This window comes from Trachurus trachurus, assembly GCF_905171665.1.
Source record: "Trachurus trachurus genome assembly, chromosome: 10".
Taxonomy (NCBI): Eukaryota; Metazoa; Chordata; class Actinopteri; order Carangiformes; family Carangidae; genus Trachurus; species Trachurus trachurus.
Genome location: NC_139894.1, coordinates 21,975,742 through 21,991,587, shown reverse-complemented (window position 1 = coordinate 21,991,587; position 15,846 = coordinate 21,975,742). Strand labels below are relative to the sequence as shown.

The 15,846-nt window shown below is 40.8% G+C and overlaps 2 protein-coding genes across 2 annotated transcripts; one reads left to right on the top strand and one right to left on the bottom strand.

Annotated features, from left to right (window-relative positions):
- Nucleotides 1–2,891: 2,891 nt before the first annotated feature.
- On the bottom strand, nt 2,892–4,685 carry LOC310992075 (glutamine amidotransferase-like class 1 domain-containing protein 3, mitochondrial). Its single transcript, XM_083980052.1, has 5 exons — nt 4,655–4,685; nt 4,110–4,222; nt 3,705–3,876; nt 3,415–3,616; nt 2,892–3,320 (listed from the first exon to the last, which is right to left on the bottom strand). Exons 2-5 carry the CDS (start codon nt 4,215–4,217, stop codon nt 3,128–3,130), a joined length of 675 nt encoding a protein of 224 aa, XP_083836178.1. The 5' UTR covers nt 4,218–4,222; nt 4,655–4,685; the 3' UTR covers nt 2,892–3,127.
- A 415-nt stretch (nt 4,686–5,100) lies between these two features.
- LOC310992920 (uncharacterized protein) lies at nt 5,101–9,340 on the top strand (the record flags this gene model as incomplete). The annotated part of the gene is made up of 9 exons (XM_083981150.1): nt 5,101–5,155; nt 5,594–5,707; nt 5,854–7,530; nt 7,623–7,722; nt 7,807–7,955; nt 8,455–8,567; nt 8,653–8,742; nt 8,922–9,044; nt 9,137–9,340. 9 exons carry the CDS (start codon nt 5,101–5,103, stop codon nt 9,338–9,340), a joined length of 2,625 nt encoding a protein of 874 aa, XP_083837276.1.
- Between the last annotated feature and the right edge of the window lie 6,506 nt (nt 9,341–15,846).

Here is a 15,846-nt window from a genome sequence, read left to right as displayed (position 1 = left end):
GAAAAAACACTGAAAGGTTTTGTTCTATGTCATTCGTGTTGTGTGTTACTGGGGTATTGCTGGCTGCCCTGTTCTCTCTGTGTGGCTCGATTTTGATGAGAACGAAGCCCTTCAGGTCATCCCAGGTACATCAGCTGCTCTATATTTTCACAATTTCTGTCCAGAGCCACTGACCTGGTTGGACTTTAACTTGAATCGACTATGTGATGACATAGGTGAACTTCTTTTCCTCCTCCTGTAGGCAGTCACTGTTCTGGCATGTTGCCTCATCGTCAAGCTGTCCGCCCCGGAAACATGCTGTCAGTCAACCAGGAAGTCCCAGAGGAGCTGGTGCAGGCTGATGAGGCTGTGTTCTGGGCTGATGTCTGTGCGTTCAAATAAGTAAAATATATACAAGCTGAAGCTGAATATTATACAAGTTGTGTGATTTCTGAATTTGATTTTCTTTTTCTAAGATCCATGATGGACTCCTCGTCCATGCCACTGATGTCAAAGTCAAAGTGTCTTTATTTGTCCCAAACAGGGAAAATTGATTTGCAGCCAGGAAGATCCGCACATTCAAACACATACACAAATAGACAACACCAAATAACATGTAACATATAACGTATCATGGGCAGATTAAAAGGACCTACTGCAAGATAAAATGATTAAAAAGTGCCAATAATGTACACTGTACAAACAAATAAATAATAAACAGCAGGGGCCTAAAGTGCAAATGCAACAGGTTACAACAGCCATAAACAGTCTGTATATACATACAATTAATTATCTACTGTTTAGCAACTGAATGGCCGTGGGGACAAAGGAAACCTTAAATCTCTGATCTGAAAAGAGCAGGCACCTTCCACCGACGGCCTGAGGGCAACAATACAAACTCAGACTGGAGGGGGTGATCCACACACTCCAGAATCAAGGGAGCCTTCCTAAGAACTTGCCTGCTGTACATATCAGTAAGCTGCATTTGACTCCTCCCTGTAACCTTACTGGCCACTTTAACAAGGTTGGCGAGCCTGTTTTTATTGGCCAGAGTCAGGTTTCCATACCAGGCAACCACACAGAACATAAGAACAGATTCAATGAAGCTTCTATAAAAGAGGGTCATCATCTCAGAACAGACATTAAAAGAATACATTTTTCTCAAAAAATAAAGCCATTGCTGTACTTTCTTTGTTGTGGAGGCAACATGAGCGTCAAAACACAATTTATTGTCAACGACCACTCCCAAATATTTATAACTGTCCACCAGCTCAATCTCTGCACCTTTAATGCTGGTTAATGCAGGACAAGGTTTGGACTTCCTAAAACTGATCATCATGTCCTTCGTCTTTGACACATTAATTTGGAGAAAGGATTTATCACACCATGATACAAAATCATTTATGGCGGACCCATGCAACAGCTGATCCTCTTCAAGAAGACTCACGATGACGTCGTCAGCAAATTTAATAATGTGACTGTTAGCATAGTTGCTGCGACAATCATTCGTGTACAGTATGTAGCCTATAGTAAAGGGGAGAGACAGCACGGAGATGTCAACACGTCCCAGAACAGGTTTGTGATCTGATGTTTTCCTACCTGTGCTTACCTCACACAGGTAAGACAAACAAGAATACATTAATCCCTGCAGGTTATAATTGTATAGTCTCTGATTTGGCTATTGATCCTGACTCTTTCTATTCCTGATCGACCCAGGAAAATTCCATTCTTCAGTGTTAACCTGTGTAACAGCAAAAGTCTGTGAAAACCTCTTGGATATGGTAGTTACAGTACTGCCATAGTTGTTGGAGCAGTTAATTGCATAAAATTCAAAAGTTTGAGATAGAGAGATTTTTATTTTTTGTGTGTGAGTCTACAAAATACAGAAAAGTCAAATCAAACTTTACTATGATGTATTTAAAGTGTACTCATGCTGTGTATTAAAGCTGTCAAAATCTGGCACAGTGTGTGACAACAACTAAATCTTTCCTCCTCTGGTCTCATCTAATTTGTGCATCCTAGAAAAACATTTTACTTAATCCAACGTGTTTTTTTTTTTTACCATTTTGTAAAATGTCTGTTAATAACTATAAACATGACTGTTTCCATAGTGTGGTTCTTCAAAGGCCAGACATCTACTATATCAGGTGCCACCACTACAGTTATGATTACTTACGTATATATCGAAGTATATAATAATGCAATAATAATTTAACTACTAAGCATTCAAGAACCCACAATCTAGAAACCCATAAAGAGTGATTCTGACCTCCCACCAGTCCGACATAGGCCTCTAATTGTCTAAATGGCAACACTTAATTTTCTATCTTTTTATGTCTTTTTTTCTTTTTTTAAACATCCTGCCTTTCAGACAATTCCTTTAATAGCCTATTTATTCCCCAAAAGATTTTGCACTGGTTTGGCTTAGGCAATGATGAAAGGAGTTGGTTAAATTTAATAAAAATGACCAGGTAGAGGCTAGACAGGACAGACAGACAGAAAGAGAGAGATGGAAGTAAGTCCAGAGAAGTAGGAGGCAGTCACCTGTTGAAAAACGCACATTTCCCTTATATTGAAAGCCTTGTCGGAACGGTGTGATGTGCCAGTAAACCCCTCAAATACTGAAACATGCACACTAAATCTTTGCACATGCTATTTTTTAGTGCTTATTGGTAGACCGTAGACAGTTGAATTGGCTTATAAATCAGGCGACCTGTGGAATAAACCACTGTCTGTCCAAACAAAACACATGTTGCTATATGTGGAAACCTGTTTTTCATACTATTTAGATTTTTTTTTTTTACCTGTGTCAATTTCATTTTAGTATTTTTAAGAAAAACAAAAAGAAATGCATAGCAGTGATTTTTCCATTTACATAACTTTTATTAAACGTTGACTATGACCTTGACAATACAACATCAGAGAACTCCCCAGTGAAGCTGAGACAAATTTAGGAGATACCGTAATCCCATATTTGCAAAGTTGGCAAATCTCAAACAAATGGGTTTTGAAGTAATCATATAAAAACATCAGCTGTCACCAAATGTCAGCTGGGGTGGGCTCCCCCGTGACCCTAAAGACTGAGCATTATGACTTACAGTAATGAATGACTGAATGAATGCAGACAGACAGTATGCAGTTAGACTTCTTAGGCCAGTTTCAGCGTCTCTTTAACTAAGACACCTACTCCATCATAAACCTGATGAATGGGAGCATTGCACATGAAGGCACAGGTGGTGACCAGCTTGTTTTTCACATCAACATGAGCTTCTTCCACTTCCTTGTTCACATGTTTGCAGCCCATCTCCTTTAAAACACCTGCTGTCTGAGCAAACGGCCACCTGAAGAGGACAACAGAGACACGAATGTACAATACAGTCTGTATGTATAAATATCCATAGACATTTGCTGCTGATGACAAACTCTTTGACTCACTTCTCACAGTCTTTGTCCTGTCCCACGGTGAGCTCACAGCCAGGCAGGATTTTGGCAGCGAGGACGGGGGAGATGCAGCACATGCCCAGAGGCTTTCCAGCTTTGTGGAAAGCCTTGATGATCCTCTCCATATCTGGCTGGATGGTGCAGTCCTTATTCTTCACTGCCCAGTCACTCAGGTTCTTAGCCACACCAAAACCACCTGATGAACAACACACACACAGGATTAGTTTACAGTAGCATACAGTAGGTTCATTTATGAGGTTCATTTATGGCTGACTCATCCTCACCAGGGATGATGGCGGCATCAAATGCTGAAACATCTAACTGGGCCAGATCAGTCACCTCACCCCTGGCGATACGGGCACTTTCCTGCAGGACGTTTCTTTTCTCTGCTGTAGGTTTCCCCTCACAGTGGTTTACAACGTGCATCTGATCTACATTTGGAGCAAACATCTGCACCTGAAATGAAACACTGACATGTAAAACATTCTTTATCAAGTCTTTATGGAGTTGTTATTAAAGTTGACTTTATCCCAGTGGGTCAGGATTATAAAAGTGTTGTTGTTGTGTTGATGGCAAATAAGTGGACCAGAAAGTTGAGCTGGATACAACAAGGACCTCATAATGGGACTGAACACTAAGGTGCAAAACAAAACAAAATAAATACATAAATGATAAATTAGCTCTCTCACTTTTGCTCCGGCACGACTCAGGTGGACGAGGACAGCAGAGGCCTCGTGGATCTCTGTGCCATCATAGACGCCACAGCCTGAGAGGATGACTGCAACACACTTTGCCATGATTCCTATAAACACACAAAGCACATATATTCAATGTAAGGTCGGAAGATATTTAGACTGTACAGACTACAGAATTTCAATTTTGTGATATGAAATGTTGGCTGTCAGGACCCAATTTACCAGAAGGTAGTGATTTTGTTTACATAGAAAATGATGCTAGATGTGAGAGGAGAGGCCGGGTACGGCTCTTGCCAGGTAACACTGTAGACATCAATTAAGAGAAGTTACATGAAGAAGTTTGAATCTCTGCTGGAATAAATACATGCACTATTGAAGATAAATATGTTGTACATTTTCCACTGTTTTTCTTTTATCACATTAATGTCTAAAATTAACCTGTTTGTAAAAAAAAAAAAAAGTCTAACCATGAAAGCAGCTACTGTATAGCAGTTATAGCAAGCAGAGTTAAAGTAAAAGTATATTTAGGTATTCCTCACCCTGTGTAGCCTGGTGGTTGTGTTGAGTGGAGCTGCCAAGTAGAGGTGTGCAGACTGAACTCTGGGGCAGACTCTTTATAGTCCTGCCAGCCTTTCCTGTCTCCACCCACATCAACTTGCTGTCCAACAGGCTGACATCATGAAACACAACAGAACCAGTTTTAGGGATAAAATGCTGAATCACTCCTCCCAGTCCTTCTGTTAATTGCAAACTTTTCATATGCAAACTCCATAACTCTGCCGATTAGAAACGTAAAAGTTCTCTACCGCTAATTGTGACTATATTTATGAATTAGGTGAGTTGATTTGTACACACATCACATCACTTTTCCTATTTCTCTCCACATGCAGTAAATCTGTTTGCCTCCGAGGTTTCCCTTGCGTATGACGTCAGACGCAGCCGTATAAAGCGCAGCTTTACGATGAGAAGCTCACTGACTCCTGCCATGGCTCAGCTGGACTCAATACATGCGTCTGTTGGCATACTAGGAATCTCTGCCGGTAAGATTTTGTTTTTAAAACAGTTTCAGATCTGATACTAACAATATACTTTGGTCAGTTGTTTTGTTGGGGCTGTTATTAAATCCGATGTTACTCGGGAATCCAAGCTTAAACAAATTAAAATATTTTAATTTTTGTTTATTTGGGATTTGTTTATAAAATGAAATCGTAGGCCTAGGGGCGTTTTCAACCCTGCAGCCCTTTCCCCACAAACATTTTCAGTTTTACAAGCTATTTTTGGCCCGTTGTCTTGTTGTTGCTAAATGAATTAGCCTATTATTCGGGAATTTAAGGTAGCATAAATGACAGACAAAAAAAAAAAATCTGCTGCAGTAACTTAGATATACATAGCCTACAATATGATATCAGTTTAATTTTTTTGCAGACTTGGTGATGCAGGAAGCAAAAAATATATGCTGCTTTTGTTATAACCTACAGGTTCACTTCTGCTTTTGGTGAACGACTATGCCAGCTCTCCTGCAAAAGACTTCATCCCCCACACTGCACTGGGGGTTCTGCTCCTCATCATTGCATCTCTCTTAGTTTATGCAGGTTGGTTTTGAAAACTGAAATCACACATTTAGCAAGGCAAGGCAATAATAGCCTAATTAATTTGTGCCTAAGCCTGTTTTGTTTTCATGAGTGAAAGTAGTAATCCTCTCCCTGGTCTCTCTCATCTGTCCCTTTCTGTCTCTCAGGTGTCCGGCGCAGTCTGTCCCACGCCCAGCTGTTTTCCTCTGTGTGTCTGACTGTCTCTGCCCTGTGGTGTGGTTCAGGTCTGGTGTACATCCTGGTGGGACAGGGAGTGGTACGGCCAACAGACCTGAGGTCCTCTCTGATCCCAGGTCTGGCAGCGTTCACTTTAGCTCTGTTCATCATCGGCAGCGTTGCCCTCATAGTAAAGAAAGCTGTTCTGGCGGTCATAGCTATTGTTATTAGCTTAGCAAGTGCCCATCAAATTGCTGGTCTTGTGGCTGCAGGGTTCGGTCAGTCTGCAACAGCTGCTAACTACCTCCTGGTCTGCCTGGTTGGTGTTTACTTTGGATTTGGGCGTCTGCTGTCCATTATCACTCACGGTAAAGTGGAACCTCCAGGAACAGGCCTGAAGAGAAAAGCTGAGCTGAAAACAGAGCAGGACCAGGGCTGTAGTGACGCGGTGTCAGTGGCTTTGGTGATGAACCTGCTGTCTGCCTCTGTGTTGGCCTGTCCTCTGTTAGGTGTGGTCCCTCAGCTCTCCATCGGTCACGTGCCCTGGCTGTGGACGGCTGGAGTCTACCAGCTCGGCATGTGTGTCCTCTTTTACAGAGCACTGGACACATTAGCCGCCACTTTTTGTGGCTTCACTGCTGTGTTGAGATTTGCAGAAGGCTACAGTGCTCTCTTATCGCTCTACTCAATCCAGCCTTTCTCCCCAGTTCCCTTCCCTGTCGTCTTCTCTGTGCTTTTCTTCATCTTGGCTCTGTTCAGTTTTCAGAAGAGCTTGGTGGAGTTACTCTACCAGTTATTCTTTGTGGCCTATTGTATTGCCATTGCAGCCCAGCCTCGAGGCTTCTTCCAAGCAGGCACTCAGGGTGTCCAGGCAGCTATATTCATAGTCTCTGCCCTCATGCTTTTAGTTACCACTTTCAACATGGTCTCCAGCACCAAGATTCCTACAGGCCAGGGCTATTTCAAGGTTTTATTCTCCAGGACGCAGCAAATTACCATCCGAGCACATGATAAAGAGCTGCACACACCTCACCTGGGCTACTCCAAATACGCAGATGCTGAGGTGTTAGGCCACGCCTGCAACGTATTGGCTGCTTTTGCCATCACAGCCACAATTGGTGACAGAAATCCTCTTTCTGTTCTGGTGCTGCCCTGGGTGGTGGTGGCTGGCGGGGTGCTCCAGCTGCTCTGTGGCTCAGTTGCTTTTTCTCGGGGTAAAACCTTCGAGAGTACAGTTTTCATCGTCTATGGCATGATGTGGACAATCTGGGGACTGACACGGTACGGTGGCCTGTACGGTGACACCAGAGGCTTCAGTGTGGCTGTCGGCATCATTAGCTTCATGCTGTTTAATGTTTTGGTGACAGCTGCAGCACTGTTTCTCAATCTCACCTGGTTTGCCTACACCTTCACCTTCCAGCTCATCCTCATTAGCTTCCTGCTGGATGCAGTGGGTGCTCTGCCTTTTGGTTATGACATAGGAGTCACCATCATCTTCGGCCTCGTCAGCTTTTATTGTTTCCTCGGCCAAATGTTCAACAGCACCTTCCAGTCCCCGCAGATCCCCTTTGGGAATCCTCTAATCAAGCTGAGTGGTGTTGGGGGAGGCGTAAATGTCTGTCCACACGTACCAGCCCGTAAGGCCACATCTGTCCAGCAGATTGCAGGTGAGATATAAAAGACAAAAATGCGGATTCCTAAAATGTACATATGATTATGTACTTGATATGAGATATTTTTCTTCTCTTCTTTTCTGCAGAAATCATGAAAAATGGCGGCATTTGTGGAATGCCTACTGACACTGTCTATGTCCTGGTGGCAGCTTGCAACAGGCCTGATGCTGTTGTTAAAGCTTACAAGTCAGTTTTTTAAGACCATGTCCTGACCTGCATTCATTTATTGATTCACTTTCGTCACCCTCTAATTGTTGTGTTTGACTTCAGGGTGAAGAAACAGGCGCAGGACAGACCCATGTCCATGTGGATCTCCTCAATCAAGCAGCTAGAGCCTGTGCGACACCTGCTGAGCCCCCTGCTGCTGGACTTCATGGAGGCTGCATGGCCCTCCTCCATAAGCATGGTTATACCCAGAGGTAGGTGTGTCTTTGCAGATGCAGATGCAGATGCCTCACTCTTTTGTCCTGTGATCTAGACATACAGTATGGCACCTTGCCTATTTTTCACGTGATGCACACAGCTCCCAGCACACAATAGACAAGGAAATACATTGGAATCATTCCAGCAACACTGACTCCTTCCTTTATAGTTGTCATTGATGAAGCGGAATCTGAATATGTCACAGACATTAAATATTATGATTTTTTTTTTTTATTTTTTTTTTTTAAGATTTTAGAAACATTTTCTGTGTAAAATAAACCAGAAATTAATATATAATGAAAAGAAAACCAGCTCTGCAGTAGCCTGCAGACTGTATGTAGAGAGACAGAGTGGTAAGTAGCAGCAATGCAGCCATGACACATACCTAACGTAGGTAATACAGTATGTTTCCATGTTTGTGCTCATGTCTTTGTGCCCTATGTTGCATGGTGTGGGTGTATTTCCAGAATGATATTGGTCTCTTGTCTTACACAGGTCCATGGATGGACATTTTTGGTTTAGGAGATGCTGCCAAACACATAGGGACTCCTCAAAGCATAGCTATCAGAAACCCAGACTGTGCTGTGGCCACCCACCTCATTAGTAAGGTAAGCGTATGACAAACTGTACACTGAAGGTCTCTAGGTTAAAACTTGTCGGCAGAATCTTTGAAAATAACTCTTGATTCTGCAGGTGGGGCCCATCGCAGTAACCTCAGCCAACCCTACAGGCGAGGCAGACACAACTCACCACAACCAAGTTTATGCCAAACTGGGAGACAAGGTACTGTAATGATAATAATTTCACTTTATTTGTTTCATTTTTTCAATTTATTTAAGAGAAAGTACAATGCATATTCATAAATATCTGCATGTTAATATACCAGATTGGAGCCCCAGGCTAATTTCCATAAATACAATAAGCACTTCACACAGTAAACTCTAAACATGTTGCTGGGTTAGGTGGAAGGTGTCCTGTGTGATGGCCCCTCCCCAGAGAACATTGCATCTACTGTGGTCGACTGTACTAAAATTGACACGGGACACATAGGTTTCTTCAGAGTTGGTCTCATTCCTAAATCCAAGGTAATATAACCATATTGTTGTGTTCATACAGAGTACAGAGTGTATTGTATGTTCTCACTAATGCTGTCTGCATCTGTGTCTCTGTCTGTAAGGTTCTTCAGATCTTTGAGGAGGTTCAGAGGCGACACAGACAGGGACAGACCAATCCAGCTTTTGAGTATGATCTGAATCTACCAGATACACAGGACCTAAGTTCAAGAGAAGAATACACAACAGAGTCGGGAAGAGGAACTGACAGCACAACACCATCCACAGTTTCACCTGAACAAAGCCCAGACCTCAGAAATGGGTCATAGAGTCAGTGCACTTTTTTAAAAAACGCTGCCAATTGTGTCTTGAATATTGTATTATAAAACGGTATGAACACTGGTGTGTTTCTTTATGTGTTGTTTGTAGAGCAAACTGTCAATTGTTTTTAACTCCCAAATTCTAATGTACTATCTTCTGCTATACGTATGTATACTTTTTTTTGTGTGCGTGTTGTCTGTGGTGTGGAGTCCATAATATTAACTAAACTGGTGAAACTGCATTAAAATAAGCTCCTTGAATACTCATAAATTATACATAAAATAAACTATATTTTTGATGTGGTTTAAATCATTTAAAGACAGGAACACTTACTGCATACTATAAGCTGCTGTCATGGAATTAAACACAGTCTGTTGCACTTTTATACATATTTAATACCTGTTGGTGATTGAATATGTTTAAATCTATACCTTGTGAAGAAACAACCTTTGTGAAACACCTTTGGTAATAAAGTAATAAAGTTCAATACAAATACTTTTAACGGCAATACAGATACAAGTATTGCAGTTCAAACAAGAAATTAAAACTCATTTCCTATGACAATGTCATCTGTTCATTATTAATTGTTATTAATTTTGTTTCTCCCAGAAAACCACACAGATGTGCTCTAGTCTGAGAGATTATTGATAATGTATATTGGTACAATATTGATGGTTTTCAATCTTTTTTTTATGATAAATGCCTTATATTCATTGCAACCACCATCAGAAAGCCTCACTCAAAACTATCTTTTCTATCTAGCACCAGATTCATGTCAGCTAAATTGTTTTATTTTAGGTTATCATGCTACTATCTCCAACCAAAGGTCCACTGAGTTTAAGATGAATCCCATGATGGTGATTTTAATTAAATGCATTCTCCATAATCTATGGATAAATTCAGCATGCATGTTTATGGTATGGTTTATTATTATTTTGTAAATATTGTTTGTTTGTTTTTGTTTTTTTATCAAAATTTTATAAAAACAAAACAGGAATTGCAGCCACTGTGGAGATTGACTGAATTAATGCATAAGAGTAGAAAACAGAGTCTGCAGTAAATCAGTTACATATTTTCTTGACTTGTAGGAAGAACATAGATAGTTACAGTCCGTTTGAGGAATTTTCACAAGTATTTTTTAGACTTGTTTATCTCCAGTACATACAACTCTACACATACTGTATAATGAAACTCATGGAAACTGCTATTCATGTCGTCACCATATAATTCCTTCCTCTCTATTAGTAATTTCTTCCTGTTAATGAATCTGTCACCAGGACAAGTTTCTCCTCATTTTATCTCTTCATTTTGTTTTGCTCATCATGATACCTTTTGTGTTAAACAAGGAAAATACCAATACAATGACAATGTAAACTCTGGAATTCTGGTAGTGAACCTCCTGTTCACTACCAGAAGTTTCCTTGTTTAACACAAAAGGTATCATGATGAATGAAGAGATAAAATGAGGAGAAACTTGTCCTGGTAACAGATTCATTAACAGGAAGAAATGAGGAAGGAATTATATGGTGACGTGAATAGCAGTGATTAAAAGTGATTAAGCAGTTTTAATTTAGTTTTTATTTTTGAGGAGTTTACTAGTTTTTATTTAGTTTTAGTCTTAGTCTAAGTTTTTCAGGTATTAGGAGAGCCTCTGTGAGACCTTGGAAGATGAACTTCCAAATTTGTGGGATTTTTCCCTTTTAGTTGCATAAATGTTCCCATCAGTCCTCATCACGTTACATTCGCTCTTATCTACCTGTGGGTCGGTCTCAAAGTAGTTTATATTGAGCTGTGGCGTTTTCTTCTTGCAACTTTAGCCATCTCTAAGAAAAATAGAAGTTAATGAGTTAACTTAAGTTCGGGAGCAGGGCCACGCCTCAACCACACCTCTAATCACTGGTCAAACCTACAAACACCCGGTCAACCCCTTCCTTCCTCTGTTTGCCTCGATTTCTCGACTCACTCTCATCCCTCCATCCTTCCCTCCCTTCCTCCATCCCTCTCTTCCCAGCGCATTCCCTTTCAGATCTCCTCCAAGGTATCGTCTGGGGGGCATGAATCCAGCGGAACAACGCAGAGACAGAACCCCCACTCTGAGTCTCCCTCCACCTGTCTCCAGTTCATCCTCCCAGACCAGACGCGCTGACATCAACCTTCCCTCACCTTCCCTCACCTTTTCCACTCTGTAGATATAATTCATTCATCCTCAACACTCCATCCCATTAAATCAGCTAATGGCACATTGTTGTGGCGTGGTCCTTGCTAGTGAGCTAAAACTAAGCTGATGTTATCTGCAGTTCAGTTTAGTTTTAGTTAGTTTTGCATTGTTCATTGTAGTTTTCATTCTGTTGTCTTCTTGTTTTTCAGTTTACTAAATAATTTTTTCACTGCTAGTTTTAGTTTTTGTCTTTAGTTAACTATAATAATCCTGTAATGGACTAAATACTGTAGATTGGAATCTATGATCTGATTAGGTATGTTTATTGTCAGGATACCATAGTTTTTCAGACAGTGCATTATTTCACTAGGTATTGAAAGAGGATCATTCTTCATTCTTTTAATTGTATGAGACAATGGTTTTGTTGGTTTTGTACACAATTCGTACATGCTGATATTGCATTTGTTCATAAAACCGAAATCATATGAAATGAAATAAAAAAGTGAAACATATAGACAATCCGGAAGTTCTCAAGGAAAATGTCCCATGATTAGAATAACACAACGTGTATCTTATTCTTTGGCCCATTACCATCTGTTATCAGATCAAGTATTACATTTACATCATATCATCTTTTTAATCTTGTGTTTTTCTGAAAATCAACAGTGCTTTAGCCAGTCTTATAAATCTTTTTTTCATGGCCTATTCATTGACAGAAGTTTGTGTTTCTCTTCAATTGTCCATTGTGTTGTCTATTTGTATTTTCTATACAAGTGTGGCAGGACGAAGGAGGGCCCGGGCGGGGGCGAGTAAGAGTCATGTGTGCTGACCATTCAACCAAAGGGATATCCCTGTGGCCAAGTAGCTATGGGCACATGATCAATTGGTGGCATAGTGACAGGACCGTCAACTGTCACACGAGGAAAAATGCCAAGGCCACTTTTGTCAGTGAGTCACTGTAAACCTCATAGCCAAAAATACCATTTCTCATAAGAGGAGTGTCACCGAGAATCGAAGCATTTTTGTTTTTTGTTTTTTTTCATTAAGCCACACGCTCTTCCTGATGAAGCTTCACAGTGATGCTCATGTGTGTTTATGAAAGAAAATTCCAAAACAATTGTTTCATTGTTTCACTGGGGCTTGACATTGTACTGCGATTTTCTGGCACCTTTCTTCCTCCTGGAAGTCCCCATGACTTACTGTAAATGATGGGGTGATCGGGCTTTCACTGTGGCCGCTCCTAAACACCGGAACGCTTCAGCCCCAGTACTACAAGCTATCAATGACCTGACATTTTTTAAATCCATGCTCAAAACATTTTTATTCAGAATGGCTTTTAACATGGAATGATGCTGTGACATCTTCTTGTTTTACACGTTTTCATTTTGTTTTAATATGCAATGTTTCAATGTTTGTTTTATTCTTGCTGTGTTCTTAAATTTTTATTTTTTTTATTTTTTAAATATAATCTGTAAAGCACTTTGATCATTTTAGATGCTGTAAAGTGCTAAATAAATGATTTGATGTTTATTTGATTTCTGAATGACACAACCAATTTACACTTGGCAACAGGAAGTGTGCCATTGACCTACATTACATACAAATCTTGATTGAATCTTCATTGAAAAACTTAAAGGGATAGTTCACCCAAAATGTCACTCATTATCTACTCACCCTCATGTCGACTTAGGGCTGGGACAAGTTTCAGAGTCCTCCGTGCCTTCTCTGAGTTACAGGGGGTCTCGGCGCAGCACTGCATGTCCATATGACAGTTGCGAATGGGCCTCACTTTTCTTCGTCCAAAAAGACACACCAAAAAACATCCAAATACCTCCATAGTGGTCATCTGTAATGTCCCTCTTGTATTGAAGCCCCAACATGAGAAATTGTTCCGAAAAAAATTAAATAAGTATAGGTTTTAAGCTTGTTTGTAGCGGAAGCTCCCAGTGTTGCTCTGCCAGAATCTTGCGCGATTTGCGGAGCCGTGAACTAGGTGTCAATGCAAATCGCGAGAGATTTGCACAGACACAAAGCAGTGAATTGAGACACTGGGAGCTTCTGCTACAAACAAGCTTAAAACCTATACTTATTTAATTTTTTTCGGAACAGTTTCTCATGTTGGGGCTTCAATACAAGAGGGACATTACAGACGAGCACTATGGAGGTATTTGGATGTTTTTTTGGTGTGTCTTTTTGGACAAAGAAAAGTGAGGCCCATTCGCAACCGTCATATGGACATGCAGTGCTGCACGGACCCCCACTGTAACTCAGAGAAGGCACGGAGGACTCTGAAACTTGTCCCAGCCCTTAGTCGACATGAGGGTGAGTATATAATGAGTGAAATTCGAATTTTGGGTGAACTATCCCTTTAAGTTCTTGCACTACTTGATTGTTACACTGTCCTGTGTTTTTCGAACACTATTGGGGTGATGTTTGATGATGATCATCCTTTTTCAATTATTAGTAAAACGTGGTTTAAAATCATATGACATCAATTATGATGAAAGATCTCATAACTCATCCTAGAAACTATCCCATAATTACAAGACAACACATGTTGCAGCTTATTCTTTGGGCCATTGGAATCTGTGATTCCATCACATATTTCTGTTACTGTATATTGTCACTGCAAAGGATTTGATTTATTGCATGTTGAATTTTGACAGCTGTCCCAACAACAGTAACCTGGTATTTAGACAGGTCAACACATTTTGGTATCTGTGCTTTGAGTGTTCTGAAATGTGTGTTGTTCACTTCCGTTCTAAGGTGTCACATCAGCTCAACCGTCCCTAAACATTTGCCTTAAACAGACAAAGATGTGTATTGGTCTTTCCCTGTCAGTCACGTACCTGCAAGTTCATTTGTCGGGTTGCAGCATTCCTTCTTCCTTCGTCTTGAGGTCCATGTCATTTCAGTGGAAATGTTAAATATTTGTTGTACTGTTCACTTGTATTCACTTAACAATGACAATTCTAGAGAGTTGTTCAAGTGTGTCTTTGATGCAGATTTGTGACCGATACAGAACGATAACATCTACATCTGTTAAGACCCGGAGGTAGATTTTTCTCCTTCCATCACTGTTGTGGTGATGTGTGATTTTATCATCAAATGCAGTTATAGCCTAAGCGGAAGCAGGAAGTAACAGCGCCATGGGACCTCAACTCGGAAAAAGTCTCTATGTAAGTGAACAGGAGTCAAAGTTTTATTTCGTGATCCAATTGAATTGTGCCATGAGAAAAAAATATGACCTCTACCTGTTTAAAGGTGACAGAGCATTTGCCGCTGCTGCACCCAAGCTCTGGAATGAGCTACCCCTGAATGTTAGACAGGCCTCCTCGCTTCCTGTTTTTAAATCTCTTTTAAAAACACACTTTTACTCCCTTGCTTTTAACTCACCGTAATTTTAATTTTTTATCTGTCACAAAAGCACCTGCAGTGAGCTGGTCCGTTTGTTTGTTTTTAAAGTGATTTTGTGTGTATGTGCTTATGTCTTTTATCTTAAAGGGATAGTTCACCCTAGAATGATATTTCGCTCATTATCTACTCACCCTCATGTTGACTAAGGGCTGGAAGAAGTTTCGGAGCCCACCGTCCCTTCTCTGAGTTACAGGGGGTCTTAGCGTAGCAGTGCATTTCAATGCCATGGTAGCAAAGGGACACCAGAGCTCTTCGTAAAAAAAACACACACAAAAAAACATCCAAATACCTCCATGATGCTCGTATGTAATGTCCGTCTTGTGCTGAAGCCCCAAATTGCGGAATTGTCCCGAAAAAAATTAAATAAGTCCACATTCCAAGCATGTTTGTAGCATTAGCTCCCAGTGTTGTTGTCCGGTCTTCCGCTGCCAGCGCGCATGCGCGATGTTCGCACTGAGACTCGATTCGGTCTCAGTGCTCTCATGTGCTCTTGCGCATGCGCGCTGGCAGCGGAAGACCGGACAACAACACTGGGAGCTAATGCTACAAACATGCTTGGAATGTGGACTTATTTAATTTTTTTCGGGACAATTCCGCAATTTGGGGCTTCAGCACAAGACGGACATTACATACGAGCATCATGGAGGTATTTGGATGTTTTTTTGTGTGTGTTTTTTTTACGAAGAGCTCTGGTGTCCCTTTGCTACCATGGCATTGAAATGCACTGCTACGCTAAGACCCCCTGTAACTCAGAGAAGGGACGGTGGGCTCCGAAACTTCTTCCAGCCCTTAGTCAACATGAGGGTGAGTAGATAATGAGCGAAATATCATTCTAGGGTGAACTATCCCTTTAATTCTTTTATGTCCTAATGTAAAGCACTTTGGCTTCCCCTGTGATTTTTTAACTGTGCTATATAAATAAAGTTGATTAAAACATAA